Here is a 14,574-nt window from a genome sequence, read left to right as displayed (position 1 = left end):
TGTTAAAGGTTCTTTATGGAATCATTTAGACAAAAGAGGATCTTCAATGGCATTGTGATAGCAGCTTTATTTTGATGAGTCTTTACTAGCCACACTAGCACTGACTGACTGGCCTTTGTCGTGACCCTGCCGTTGTAAGCGGTGTACACAGTGCTGGGCTACCACTGGCCCTTTGGACAAGTTCTGTGTCAGATGAAGTTACATCGTGGCACTGAACATGTACACAAGCATGTTTTCTCTGACATAATGGAAAAGTCTTAAAGAGGACTGTGAAATTTGGATTATTTTTTTCATTCATCCGAGAGATTTAGCATGAATTTCACCCCTTCAAGAAAACAATATGTCAGTGTGGGAAATGATAAACAGAGAGGATCCAGTAAAGATTTTCCAATGACATTATGCCTGAAAAGTAATGAGGATCTTACAAGTTTTAGATAAAATACAGCAGCATCTCCCAACATTATGAACTGCACAGTGGCATGTTGTTGAATTATGAACATCTTAAGTATGATATTAGACTTTCTGTGCAAATTGTTTTTACATGTAACAAAACTTTGAGAGCCTGTTTAGCCATATCAGTGACTTTCAGAATCGCAGGCATGTATTTTTGTACTTAAAATGTACAAGTATAAAATAAAACTAGAAAGAAAAAAGTTGAAATACTGTAAATTGTAAATAGATTCCTGTGAAAGTTTAAACACTTCAGCACTATTAAAACATTGCAGTTCCTCTGAGGATCTCTACCAGCCTGACAATACCATTGGCAAAACCAATGGATGAATTTGGCGCGGGACTAACTGTACGAGCAATGGCAGATTGGGAGCGTGTGTAGACAGTCACTTTTCCAATTACATTTTACACTTGTGGTGCAGAAATTACACAAATGAAAGAGCTTGATTACAAAACTAGGATTATTTACGGTCTATTTTTCCAGGAAAAACAATGGAGATATATAGAAACATATATTAACACTTGACACCTTCATAGAAGACGCACAAATAATGGAAAAAAGGTTTGTGTTTTAATGAACTGAAAGACAAACAGAGGTTAATTGAGAATTATTCCATAAGTCATCACTGGGAGGCAGTCCGGTCTGATTTCAGCTGATCGGTCTCCCTCAGAACAGTTCTGGATCCCAGTAGAACAGGTTTACCTGATCCTGCTGTTGGACTACTTTCACATTCTCTCTCACACTCTCTCACACACACACACACACACACACACACACACAGTCCTTCACTGGGCTAAGCATAGTACTGCAGATTGGCTTTCTTCTTCGCCTGGACCTCCAGAATGCCCTCCATATAGTCCTCATGGTTAAGTTCAGTGGCCCCACGGCGCAGAGCAATCATACCCTAACACAAAAGCGAACGAGACACATATAGGTAACGTGCAATAACAACAAACAGGAGCAATGACTTCTCCCAAAAGAAAAAAACTAGTTTTTAAGTGGTGCATTAAAGGGTGTCATTTTGACTCAGATTCTTTTGCAAACAAAAATCTATTTTTGTCAGGTATTGTCAGATATTTTGTTTGTTTGTCTGATTGTTTTGATTAAGTGTTTATTTATTTGAAAATCCATAATAAATTAAATATATAAATAAATAAAGGCTGCATACTGCATACTTACAGCTTCAACACAAACTGCTTTACACTGAGCACCATTGAAGTCATCGGTACAGCGCGCCAATTCTTCATAGTTCACATCAGGACTACAGCACACAAAGAAGTGAAAGATACAGTCATGAAATAAATTATGGGGAAGAACATGAGTAACAAGAGTAGTTTGTGCAAGAGAATTAGAATTCAAATTTGCATAGCAGTTGCACTTCAGTTTTACAGATAGAACAGAAAAATGACTGCAATGCAATCAAACAAAACCTCAATAAATCATTAAATAAGCTCTGAAAGCTCTTGTTTTGTGTCCTTTACTTCATGTCTTGTCTACAATAACTGTGTGCTCTGCACTGCAACTGTCTCACCAGTGTACAGTATGTGCAAAAACACAAAAGGACCATTTAAAAGCAAATGCCCAACAAAACAGTAAAATATATTACTCATAACAACAGCCAAGACCAATTAAGACACAAAAGAACAAATGCTCCATACCAGACGTTCATTTTGCGTGAGTGGATCTGCATAATGCGAGCCCGAGCCTCCTCGTTGGGCATGGGGAACTCAATCTTACGATCCAGACGACCTGAACGCAGCAGAGCTGGGTCGAGGATATCCACCCTGTTAGTGGCAGCAATCACCTTGGGGTCACAAACAAAAAAAAAGAAGAAATTTACTTGAGACTGACAGGTCCATGATTATGATAGAGTTGCATATGGGTTCAAGTGTTTACCTTCACTTGCATGTTGGGCTGGAAGCCGTCTAACTGATTGAGCAGCTCCAGCATGGTCCTCTGCACCTCTCTGTCTCCAGCCTTCTCACTGTCAAAGCGCTTGGTGCCGATAGCGTCCAGCTCATCAATGAAGATGATGGAGGGAGCCTTCTCCTTGGCGAGAGCAAATGCATCCCGTACCAGTTTGGCACCATCACCAATAAACATCTGCACCAGCTGAGGGCCAGCCAACTTCAAAAATGTTGCCTGAGAAAAGACAGTAAAAGAATAACTTGAGGTAAAGTTTGATGCATCAACACAAAAACTGTAGTGCAGGGGTTTCAATCTTAATTTCTGCTCGGGACAAATTTGCATTATTTGTACCCCCAAAAGGCCACACTATAAATTAAAGACCAATTTAACTACTCACCATAATAGGAGCTATTTTTAGAGTTTGACCATTACTGGAGCACATGTCCATATTAATTTATTTTCTGATTACATTATGTAACAAAAATGTATGTGCTGCAGATCGACAGCTTAATTTAAATTACCATATAGGTCCTTGTTAAAAGTGCCTATGTAAACTTTTTTAGGTACAAAAATTAGTATTGTTTTAATGGATCACCATATATTTATACCTTGGAACACCATTTTATCAGGGTAATTTTTAAATAAATTATTATAGATTTTACTAAGAACAAAGTACTTTTCCCTTATTGCCACTTCCAAAAACATTGCATTTTTACTAGAACTAATGTCTTAAATGTAACATCAACAGCACCAGCGCAAAAGCAGACTTTAATTTAGCTTTTCAAGTCAAGCACTCTCTAAACACACTGATAGGAAGTGTCACAGGGTAAATAACTGCAAATCGCAAAGGACATAAATAAATTAAATCAAAGTGATGTGTGTTTTAGAGTGAAGTACTATTTCACTCAAGCAGCTCATGGTCAAGTTTTCAGTGTCTTCGAGACACTGCTCTGAGTTTGGGTCGCGTTTTGACCTGCATTTGGATTGGGAACGCAACATTAACCAAACAATACCTGTAGTTAGAAGTGCTTATAAATCGGCTGTTGTAAACAAATGAGACGCTTTAATGGTCCCTGCAGTTTTGCATCAAAATAAAAGTTTGATTTTTTAACATTTGAAAATGAAGAGATATTAATTACCGTTACTGGTAATTGTACTGTAAAATACTTGTTTTTCTTAAACATTAAATTTTCAGTGAAATATTAGAACAGTAAGCAACAGAAATCATAATTTTATCAGGAAAAATAAAACTTCAGATTGTGATTTTTTTTTTCCCCGTCAAATCATTCAGCCCTAGCGCTGATGGTTCTCTTTTGCTCAGAGACTCTGCACCTTTGTTTGGGCTGCACAGGCTCTGGCCAGCAGGGTCTTCCCTGTGCCTGGTGGTCCGTACATCAGAACTCCCTTCGGTGGCTGGATGCCCAGATTCTCAAACTTCTCTTTGTGGTTCATGGGCAGAACAATTGCTTCCACCAGCTGCAAAAAGAAAGCAGTTATTTAAAAAATAAATCCACTAATGTTTTGTCTACAATACTGTCATTGATCTCCTTCATTACCTCTTGAATCTGTTTGTCAAGGCCACCAATGTCACTGTACTGCTCTGTAGGCCTCTCATCCACTTCCATGGCCTTGACTCTAGAGTCATACTCAGTGGGTAGAGTCTCCAAAATCAGATAAGAGTCTTTATTCACACCCTGTGGAAAAGGTGCAGAAGCAAATTTAGCATGTTTCTAGGGAGAATATTTTTTAAGCAACACTATTTAAGGTTGTGAAAATCCTGAACTGGTCTGTCAGGAGAAATTAATTCTCACTTACCACAAGATCACCAGGTTTCAGTTTCTCAGCATCCACCAAACCAATCACAGGCAGGAAATAGGTCTGCAATTATAGTACTATGTCATACACTATAAAACCATTGAGATAAAGTATATTATTTGCATGTGCTTTAAAGCCATTTAACTTGTACAACACCCCTGTAACACAGTGCCTGTTTTCGGACTTGTTATCTTTCGCATCAAAAAACACACAAGGTTTACATATAAACACAGCTGGTTCTGTCTAAAGCGAATGTAAATAGTTGAGACTGAGAGAAAATGGATGCTTGCCTGTGTATTAGATGTGTGCAGTTCTTAGTGACAGCAGACTAATAGTTCGAAACATGCAACAGCATTTCATGAACGGGACAGTTCACCCAAAAACTTAAATACTTTCATTATTTCCTCACTCACATGTTGTCCCACAACTATCAATTTCTCTCTAGTACACACAAAACAGCTGCTGATCCCTACTGACTTTGATAGCAGGAAAAAAAATTAATAAAATACTACGGAAGTCAGTGGGGACAAGCAACTATTTGGTTACCCACATTTTTTTAAATCACTTTTATATTCAACAGAAGAAAGAAACACATTCAGGTTAAAAACAACTTGAGAGTGAGCAAATGATCAAATCATTTTCATGTTTGGGTGAACTATCCCTTTAAATGTTAAGAAAATCCCTAACTGCTCTTGACTGAAGAACTTTAATAGAGTTGCTTTAATAAGAATCAATGTATAATATATACAAATGGTTTCATTTTTTTACTTGTTCAATTTCTTGAACGCTACTGCTAAATACATCCATATGTACCTGAAAAATAAAGCACTGTTTGTTTATTTGTATATTAGGTGTATGTGTAATGTGAATCTTTGTTCTTATCATTATGATAAAATAAATTACAAACGTTGAGAAAAAACGAATCCTGATATGATATATTTTTCCCCATACTGCTGACCCCTAAGATAAACTGACTGAAACCCATTCAAAACAAAACACAAATCAGTATTAAAACACACACACAGGCAAATGTTTGTGATGAAGGAAAGAAAAGCATAATGGAAATGTATGGCCATATAAAAACAAGGCTGAAGCTGTTCAACTAACACAGACTCACCTGCCGCGTGGAGGTCTTTATCACGGCACACTTGCCCTTCCTCTGAGAGTCCAGATCAATATTGGCTCCATCCTCCTCTTGGTCATTAGGATCTACATCTAGCAGCTTCCATTCAAACACATACAGACTTTAAAATCCCATGCACGGACCAAAAAGTGTCCTTCTGTCCCATTCTGACACACCAAATAAGATGTCTAAAATAAAGGGGACAAGTATTACCTCTATGACGTTAGAGACGAGGTAGGGCAGAGTCTTGTTCACTTTGATTTTCTCTGTGTTTTCCTTGATCTTGTCTTTCATGGCTTGCAGCTCATGAGTGACACGCAGAACCTCGCTCTTCATGATCTGAAATCATATTCATCATAAAGAGGCGCAGAACTGCAAGACGACACTGAAACCAATCATCAGCACACTAAGCCTGAATCACAGTATCAGGTTTACCTTGATCTCACTGTCCAGAAGACGAGTCCTCTGAACGATCTCCTCAGTGGACATCTTAAGGACTTCTTCGCCGATGCCATCCTATAAAATATAACAGAGTCATGTCTGAATATACGTTTTGTTTTAAAGTCCTCCAGCCTTTAAACTCATAAAAGGTAAGATACACTATTTATAATGAGTATCAAAACTCAAACAACATCGCTTGTTTAAACTGAATAGGAGCGGCAGGAGACTTCAGTGCACTGATCACCATTAGCTCACACTGCTAACGTTATCCTAGCAAGCCGTAATCGGATGAGGCTAGCTGTACTAAAGATGCATCGAGATCTTTTACAAATTTTAGACCGAGTTAAGATTTTGAGTTGTCTGTCATTATCTAACATGAATGATCGTATGGGTGAATGAACACACTTATAAAGACTTGAATGAAGCAGTGTGATTTTCACTGTGTCATGCTGTGCTCTTCCATCAGAAAGCCATCAGACCCAGAGCCGGTGCTGAAACATCGTTTAAACACGTCTCTTCTAATACACATCTCTACGCATATGTACAATAATGACCAGTTTTGGCAAATAGTAAAGAAGCCTCCCATAAACATATAAAAACAGACCTCCACTTCATCCCAAACTGATCTGTCATTCAGCGACGACATCTTGAAGTGTTGACGCTGCTCTTTTTTCTTCTTCTTCTTCTTCTTCTTGTAGATTTTTGTGCGGTTGGTAAACCTGCTCGTGCTGCAACACCGCCACCGATTGGACAGGAGTGTAGTGACAAATATAAGTGAGAAAAACCGACAAACAAACCCTCCGACTACTTAACGGTGATATTTAAATCCTTTAATCTAAAAATGCTGTTTTTAGATATTTTAATAAAGCACTGTGTGTACATTTTGCGTTATGTTTTCTGCTTCGTATGTGACACAGAATACAAGCAGGTGTTCAATAGTTGTTGTTGTAGTCCTGTTTCATGTTTTCCTAATCTGAATAAAGAATAATTTAAACCAGTTATTATTGTGTTGTTTTCCCTTTAACCCCTGTCTTGCTTATTACGTTTATTTTGCTGGATCTTCAGCTAGCTACTTTGTTTTCTTGGACACAAGAATCTTAGCATTTTTGCCATTCTTTAATTTTGTTTCATAAACAATATTTGGTTATGATGTATACTATGTAGAGTATAAATCTAAGTATATTACCATATTCAATGACTGACCTTCCTCTACCCATTCAAGGGCTAAAAAGATAGAGACTAATTCTGTTGTAAAAACGGAAATATCATTAGATATCCTCTTCTTTAAGGTAACTTTGAATTTTGGGATATGTATAAAATTGTATGACCAGAGTAAGGAGTCTTGGATCCATATGTATATATCCTGAGCACTGAGAAATATGCCTAATTTAAATATAGATTTACAATAAACTGATGAGGGTAAAATTCTCCTTTTAATTTATTCTTTAGTTGGAAATCAGCTCCAGGCATAAGGAGATGTCAGTAAGAATTCACAATGATTAAGTTTTATACACTTAACAGTGTGCGCAAACTCTGCTCAAATGACTTCAGGAAAGATTTGCTCATTCTGCACACTGAAATTCAGTGAACTGATCCAGTCTACCCATTACTGCTTTTAAAATGTAAGGGGGTGGAGTAAGGGGTCAGGGTGTGTCATGGGGTGCCTGAGCTGGCACTGAAACCCCAAACACTACTTTATGGTCATTTAAAAAAAAAAACCTAGTTACATGCTGCAGGAGACGATCAAAACTGATTTTCTGTACTTTCTGTACCCTATTATCTACTCACAAAAAATGAAGACTCCAAGCATACCAATATTTTACACCATATATTGAGATCACATGACGAACTGAGCACTTTATCGGCCACATTGACCAAAAAAACTAAAACACCCTGAGTGTATTGCATACATAAAAAGTATATTGTATCATATTACATTTAATTGCTTAGGGTGTTAATATTAACTGCATTAAATATAAGTAAAAATTCAGCTTTACTACTCTAGCTTAGCTTTGGTTGATACTAATAATTTAATAATTTGGATAAAATCATCTGCTAAATTAATAAATGCAAATGTAAAATGTAAATGTACTAATCAATTTAATACAAATGATACAATAAATTGAATTGAATACATAATTGTATCTTTTTGAAACATTTGATATAATTAAATAACCGTCAGATCCCAAGGTTGAAATCTCAAAAAACCTCATAGCAGTTAATAAATCCCTTTTTAATAATTTTTTCTTCTTCCATACTTTCTTGCACTATGCATTATGTAAATAATATAGACGGTATTTGCAGTTTTGGTTAAACAGTATTTAACTGGACAATGACAATAGAACTGAAGATGAACAATGTTACAGCTAGTTTCTAAAATGTTTCTGTATGTTGAGCACCTGTCTGTGTTGTGCAGATGATGGATGAATAAAAGACACAAAGACCAAAGAAAAAACGCATTCCCACATTTATTTGGGTCAAACAGAATGACATTAGAAATAAAAATCTCAAGTGATTTTGACTGACTAGAGCTCAGATGGATGTGGCTGGAAATCGCCCTCCACAACAAACACACAGTTCTTTCTCTCACATGGACACACACACAACGCAGTGTACGATTAACGGGAACAGAATTTCTTGTTTGTCAGTCAGTCAGTGCATGAACCAGTAGAAACAACAGCAGGTGTAGAATTACTGTTTTACTGACAAGCAATATGGTCAAGCACAAAAAAACAAAACTGGTGTACAGGCCTGTACTGGACTCAGGCACAGATGGTCAAGAGCGCCCTCGACTGCTCCACTGAAATTATACTGTGGTCTGTTTTACTTGGTGATGTATACAAATCCCTGGGTATTAAAATAAAGCTCTTAATGTTTCACGATTTCAAATCGCATCGTAATGTAGTGAAAACAATGTACTGATACAATTAACTGCAATAATCCTGGAGGCTGATGCGAATGATTATCAAAAAAAAAAGTTTGTCATCTTAAACAAGTGCATACGAAGAATTAGGAGTCCAACTTTGTGGGCCAGCTCAATTATATTATTATAATTTTAGACTATACTGGTAGCTTCCCATTCAAAAAATCTCTTCTGCTCAATGGCATACATCTTCCCCGCAGGCAACTTCCTGAAGAACAGACTGTTGCCTCTGCTCATGTTGCCCTGAGACACACAACAAGAGAAAAACAATTATATTTTCTGAATTAAAAAAAAATTATAGTTTCTTAAAAATGGTAACATTCCTAAAAGCAGTCATTCTTAATAATGAAGTGTCTCATTTAATAAGTCACAGAAGAAAAACATTAAAAGGGTGGCTCAAGATGTTCTGTCACTCATCCAGTTTAACAGATCAACTCTTTTGGATGACAAGAGAAACATCTTTATCTTAAGCAATAAAAAAGAGAGAGAAAATGGATCCAGTTGAGTAGAATAAATGACTTCAGGTTGTTTTAAGCAGTCACGTAGGTAAACTCATTATTACAATGGTGCGCTGCTTTAATTCTATTATGCCTTTAATTCAATTAGCCTATTCAGATTCTAATGAGCGTCACAAGGTCATCAGTGGAAGAACCGACACATTCAAGAAAAGTTAACAAAACACAAATCTCCATTCACAGTAACTCATATCAAGACAAACTGCTCACCTCTCGGCTCAGGTGACCCCAGCAGTGGAGCCAGTTGGGATAAACGGCAGCATAAGGTGGCAGACCTCCAGCCAGCCTGGGTCAGATCAGGAGAAACATTACTTACAATGTATTATCTGTTTACAACAATCCCTCCATTAGTCTTCAATATTGTAAGGACATACAGGTGATGTCATTTTTGGCAAAGGATAATAAGTGAATAAATTAACTATAGTCACAGAACTTGATCATTTGAAAGGGGTTAAACAAGATTACAAGCTTCTCATGAAGTTCTCTGACTACTGACTCACTATTCATGTACAGTAAAATCTCCTTTAATGCCATTCACAAATGCTTCCAATAGAGATTCACAACATCCCTTACCCACAGTTATTAACAGCCATCAGGTTGGACACCAATACAAATGGATACGTCAGCATACTTGCAAAAAACTGAGTAAAAGTCAAAAAGAGAGAAGTACAAAGGTAAAATATGTTAGAATGAAAGCAATAGCACAACCTAGTCAAACAAAACAATATAATTCTATATTGTTAAATTTGACACTTTTCTTTTTTTATTCCTAAAAATATTAGTATTATTTTTAAATACAATTTAGAGGTGTAGGAGGAACCATCTGAGAAGTCCCAATCTCATCAGCTTCTCCTCAGAAAACAACACGGCTTTTTAAGATTAAGTATATACATTTATTTTTAATATTATTTGAAAGCATAAGAGCTAGAAACATCAGTCAATAAAGCTTTTTTATTATAGAAGATTAATAATTGGAACTGAAATGTGGCAACCATGTTTTAATGAAAATGTATAAATGCATATTCATTATTTTAAACAGAAATTATGGGCTGGTGGTGGTGCTTGAGACATTATTCGTCATTTAATGTTTCTGTATAAAAAAAATAAATTAATTAAAAAAATAAATTAAAAAAACTTACCCCGGTAACAGCTTGAGAGCAGTTTTTGATTTCTCCTGTATGACTCGTCTGAAACAGGCACAACAGAATTATCACCTCCCCAAATAACATGCAATTATGATTGATACTTGTGTACGACTGTTGTACCCAAGTATGCAATGTATAGTATGCAACGATGAATCGATAAATACTGAAAGATTACAAGTATCTCGCATACATAACTTTTAATTTTGTACAAATATAGGGTCAAGACATTTTGTTGTTTGTACACAAGTTTGTGTGTGTTTGTTTACATACCGAGTCGTCTATAGCGTAAGTGTTTATGAAGTGAGCAAGCATGTTGCAGATCCACAGGGAAAGAACGTCACCCAGAAGACGAGGAATGAGGCCACTGTGGGTTGGCAAACACATAAATGCTTAAGTTAAAAACTCAAAGAGTTGGAAAACGACCTGAAAGCACTCATGAACATCTTTCATGTCAAGCCTACTCAATGTTGTGCTTTTTTTAGATTTATTTATAAATTAAAATGACAAGTAGATTAATAAGCTTGACAATTTTTTTCACATTCATGCATTTTTAAAATGGAGCCATACATTAAAAGCAGTACAACTTAAAAAAAAAAAAAAAAAAAAAAAAGTAAGTGTAATTTTGCACTTACGCGAAAAAACCCAGGATTCCATCTTCTCTGTAGATGGTAAGTATGGAGTCAAAGACACCACTGGAAAGAACAAAGTAAATGATTACATGTGTGAGACAGAAAAGAGAACTGTCCCTGTAAAGAAAACAACTTACCTGTATTTGGCTTCTCTACCAATAAACTGGACCATGCATCTGAGAGTGATCACTGGGATTGGAAAAAAAGACAACAGGTGACATTCACAAGAGGAACGTGAGAGGAACGTGAGATTCAAATCACAAAATCTGTTATTTATTGTATTAACTGTATTTACCATGAAAAGGGTGTGTGACAATTGTAGCACATGAGCGTGCAATCATCTCTTTAGTGGTCTAAGAAGACAATGGGGTGGGGGCATCAAAAAAACACACAAAACATTTTCACATCTCAGAAAACAAACATGAGATGCATGGTGCAAACATGAAAGTATATATAGACTGCAATGCAAACTGGGCTGAAGATACGTCAAATTCAGGTAACAATATTAATGCAGTAAATGTACAGTTCTCTCTCCACCTTCAATATCACGACTTAGGTGTCCTTGAGCAAGGCACTGAACCCCCAACTGCTCCCCGGGCGCTGCAGCATAAATGGCTGCCCACTGCTCCGGGTGTGTGTTCACAGTGTGTGTGTGTGTGTTCAGTGCTCTGTGTGTGTGCACTTCGGATGGGTTAAATGCAGAGCACAAATTCTGAGTATGGGTCACCAATCACCATAATTGGCTGAATGTCACGTCACTTTCACTTTCACTATACAAGGTGGTATGAAAGCTACTAGTTCAAAATTCTGCTTTAAATCTCTTACCTCATTTACTACATGTTCCAGAGAACCCTCCTCTGCTTTCTGACTGCTTCCCAATATCTGAAAAGGTGAAGAGATGAGATACGTGCTCTCATATTATATCACACACAAATGTGCAACTAACTGCAGCAATGCCAGCTAAAATAAAAATAATGGAAAAATAAATGGATTAAAGCACTAAAATAATAGCTACAAAAAACATGTTCCTACCTCAATTTTTTCATCCTGGCATTTCTGTGGGTTATAGCAAAAGTTAGAGACATTTTAAATAACTTTGCCCACCTAAATAAACACAAAAGTTGCATTGCAACAGTCTGAAGTCTGAACAGTACAACATACAGCCAGCAACACCCTAACACAAGTCTCGCGGCTAAAGAAACCTATCTAAAGGCTGGAAATCTTTACATGGAAAATCATTCACTTTACTGATTTTGCAAATGGTTATAGAGGAAAAGCTGGACATTATAGACCAAACAACCAAGTATAACACACTACCAGACTTCAGAACTCATTTTGTTATTGAAGTCTGGTAGTCAATTTATTGTCAATTCTTCCACATGTACAGTACATACATACAGAGAATTGAAACTGCATTACTCTCAGACCCATGGCGCATAAAGATAACACTAACAGTAGAGCCTAAAAATCTAGATCAAATATAAAACAACTATACAAATTAGGTCATGATAAAAAAAAAGGTTAAATAAAGCACCGCAAGTAACATGGCAGATAGAATGCAAACCAGTGAGGTCAACAAACAGTGCAGATAAAAAGACTGTAGAGCAAACAAAAAGCTTATTCAAGTCTGATTAAAGTGACAAAGGGCTCAAGAGCAGTTTTTTTTTCATTTAAACTGACTGATGAGGTAGTAGAATGACGTCAGTTCTGTGCTGAATGAGGTAGTGAGCAGACCAATGCTGCGAATTACTTAACGAATGACTGGTGCATGTCATGGTATGTTCGTCTGGAAGTGTGTTATCCTTAGTTTCTCACTCAGAAACATACACATTTCTTATAAAAACAGTCTCAAAAAAGGAAACCTCTAAAGGACCAGGTGTGCTTACTATACCTGCAAGACTTTACTGTGAACAATGGTGCCAATGGTCCCAGCACAAAGCCTTGGGGCGAGGCCCTTAAACAGGCCTGATTTGCCATCGATCTTGATGATGTGTTTGGCTAAATGAAACAAATGTCAACATGAGAGCAGCATGCACAAAAAAAACGAAGCAACCAGATTCAGATCATCACTTCATGATCTTACCGTATGCAAAGAGACCTGGAAGCTGGTACACTTGTCGACCAAACATATTTCTGCCTAGAGTAGGAGGAAGAGGTTCATGTCCAACCTATTTTTACAGATGAAAATAAGTTAATAAGTTAGTGCACCAATAAATACAAATGTCAATATTGATACACAATACATTTTATTGTGTCCTGGGGGGGGGGGGGGGGGGGGCTCTTGTAGTCCTTTATATTATAACTCTAGGGTGAAAATGTGTGGTTATACATCATAGGTAAACTATGTAATGTTAAATCTTGAATATAAATCTCATTTAGCTTACAGTAGTAAAGCTGAATCAATTTACTTTCACTTCTATACAAATCAAATAGGGTGACATCTGTACTTCCCTAATACACCATTTGTTAGAAAACTGTAAATGCAGAGCACACTGCCTCACACATACACACGCGTGTTTGTGTATGTATCCCATAACCTGCAATAACCTTTATCTATAGCATATGTTCTAACAAATAATGCTCCCTATCAGATTATGCTACCAACACTGTATTTATCCCACTGTAAGGGTAAGTATACATGTTAATAAAGCCTCACACCTTATTAATATCATAAGGGAAGCAGAATCTGAAAGGTAACACTTTTCTCCATCTAATTATGCTACCATCTGTTTTAATGGGAGGTAGCAAATCTGACAGGATAAGTCAGCACAAATCGTCAGAACACCGGAAAGACAGACATACATAACCACAACATTAAATGATATATGCCAATCGCTCTGTTTTCGGAGTACATATAACGCATTAACAAAGCACAACGTGTTGGTATATTTAAACAAAATCTAGAAAAAGTATTCCTGACAGACCTAACGTTACCAGTCTGACCTTTCAGAGCATTGTAACTCACATCAGTTAAGACAGCGGCCAACAACCCTGCTAGCACAGCTAACTATGAACATCGACATCTTTATCCCTGTAAACCAATGTACCGTTACTGCACACAGCAATGCTCAGAAGGACACATTGTAATATGTATTAACCATGTCACTGTTAACAAACGACCTAGCTAACGTATATCCACAAGCTACCGAAGCTACTCGACAGTAGCGGGTGAGCAGGCGTCCACCTGCAGCGGCTGGCATTGTTGCGAGTAATGTGTAAATGCTAATTTTACCTGAACTAAAACCTTGATGTACATAAGAGGGTGGGAAAGGATTGTTAATCCAGACCCGAGGAGGATTTGGCCACATGTTTCCGCCATTACTAAAGCGATCCGAAACGTCCCCCTCCTTGACAGAGAAGGTCCGTTGGTAGTACGCGCAAAACAGTGTTGCCAGATCTCGCTAAAATCTCCCTAATAAAATTCGCCTTATAAAATAAGCCTAAATTGAGCGAGATTCCTCACGTACAAAAGGTGATCTCATTTTTGTGCTGCCGATGTTTGCGTGATTCCGCTGGTCTGATTATATCATTTCAGACCATTTTATAAACAGATTAAATTGTTTCGCAAACAGACTAGAATTGGCTTACTAAATAGCCTACAACTTTAATCACAGACAGTAGAGA

General features: G+C 37.1%; 2 protein-coding genes across 2 annotated transcripts in view; both read right to left on the bottom strand.

Annotated features, from left to right (window-relative positions):
- Positions 1–6,405, bottom strand: part of LOC113052371 (uncharacterized) — a 17,949-nt gene extending 11,544 nt beyond the window's left edge. Inside the window, exons 1-11 of the mRNA XM_026216827.1 lie at positions 6,343–6,405; positions 5,733–5,813; positions 5,511–5,636; positions 5,292–5,396; positions 4,175–4,237; positions 3,916–4,053; positions 3,692–3,835; positions 2,348–2,593; positions 2,110–2,255; positions 1,631–1,712; positions 1,246–1,355 (exon numbers count right to left, since the gene is read on the bottom strand). Coding sequence (XP_026072612.1) covers positions 1,246–1,355; positions 1,631–1,712; positions 2,110–2,255; positions 2,348–2,593; positions 3,692–3,835; positions 3,916–4,053; positions 4,175–4,237; positions 5,292–5,396; positions 5,511–5,636; positions 5,733–5,813; positions 6,343–6,384 — 1,283 coding nt within the window. The 5' untranslated portion in view covers positions 6,385–6,405. The remainder of the gene's footprint in view (positions 1–1,245; positions 1,356–1,630; positions 1,713–2,109; positions 2,256–2,347; positions 2,594–3,691; positions 3,836–3,915; positions 4,054–4,174; positions 4,238–5,291; positions 5,397–5,510; positions 5,637–5,732; positions 5,814–6,342) is intronic.
- Positions 6,406–8,730: 2,325 nt separating this feature from the next.
- Positions 8,731–14,340, bottom strand: LOC113051445 (mitochondrial carrier homolog 2-like). Its single transcript, XM_026215198.1, has 13 exons — positions 14,183–14,340; positions 13,034–13,118; positions 12,842–12,948; positions 11,983–12,006; positions 11,776–11,832; positions 11,246–11,303; positions 11,088–11,139; positions 10,954–11,013; positions 10,592–10,685; positions 10,316–10,363; positions 9,750–9,817; positions 9,387–9,462; positions 8,731–8,904 (listed from the first exon to the last, which is right to left on the bottom strand). The coding sequence occupies exons 1-13, from the start codon at positions 14,267–14,269 to the stop codon at positions 8,794–8,796; spliced, it is 927 nt and encodes a 308-aa protein (XP_026070983.1). The 5' UTR covers positions 14,270–14,340; the 3' UTR covers positions 8,731–8,793.
- Positions 14,341–14,574: the final 234 nt, after the last annotated feature.

Source organism: Carassius auratus, chromosome 32, assembly GCF_003368295.1.
Source record: "Carassius auratus strain Wakin chromosome 32, ASM336829v1, whole genome shotgun sequence".
In the NCBI taxonomy this organism is placed as follows: Eukaryota; Metazoa; Chordata; class Actinopteri; order Cypriniformes; family Cyprinidae; genus Carassius; species Carassius auratus.
The sequence above is the reverse complement of the archived record's forward strand: the minus strand, read 5'-3'. Positions and strand labels throughout refer to the sequence as shown.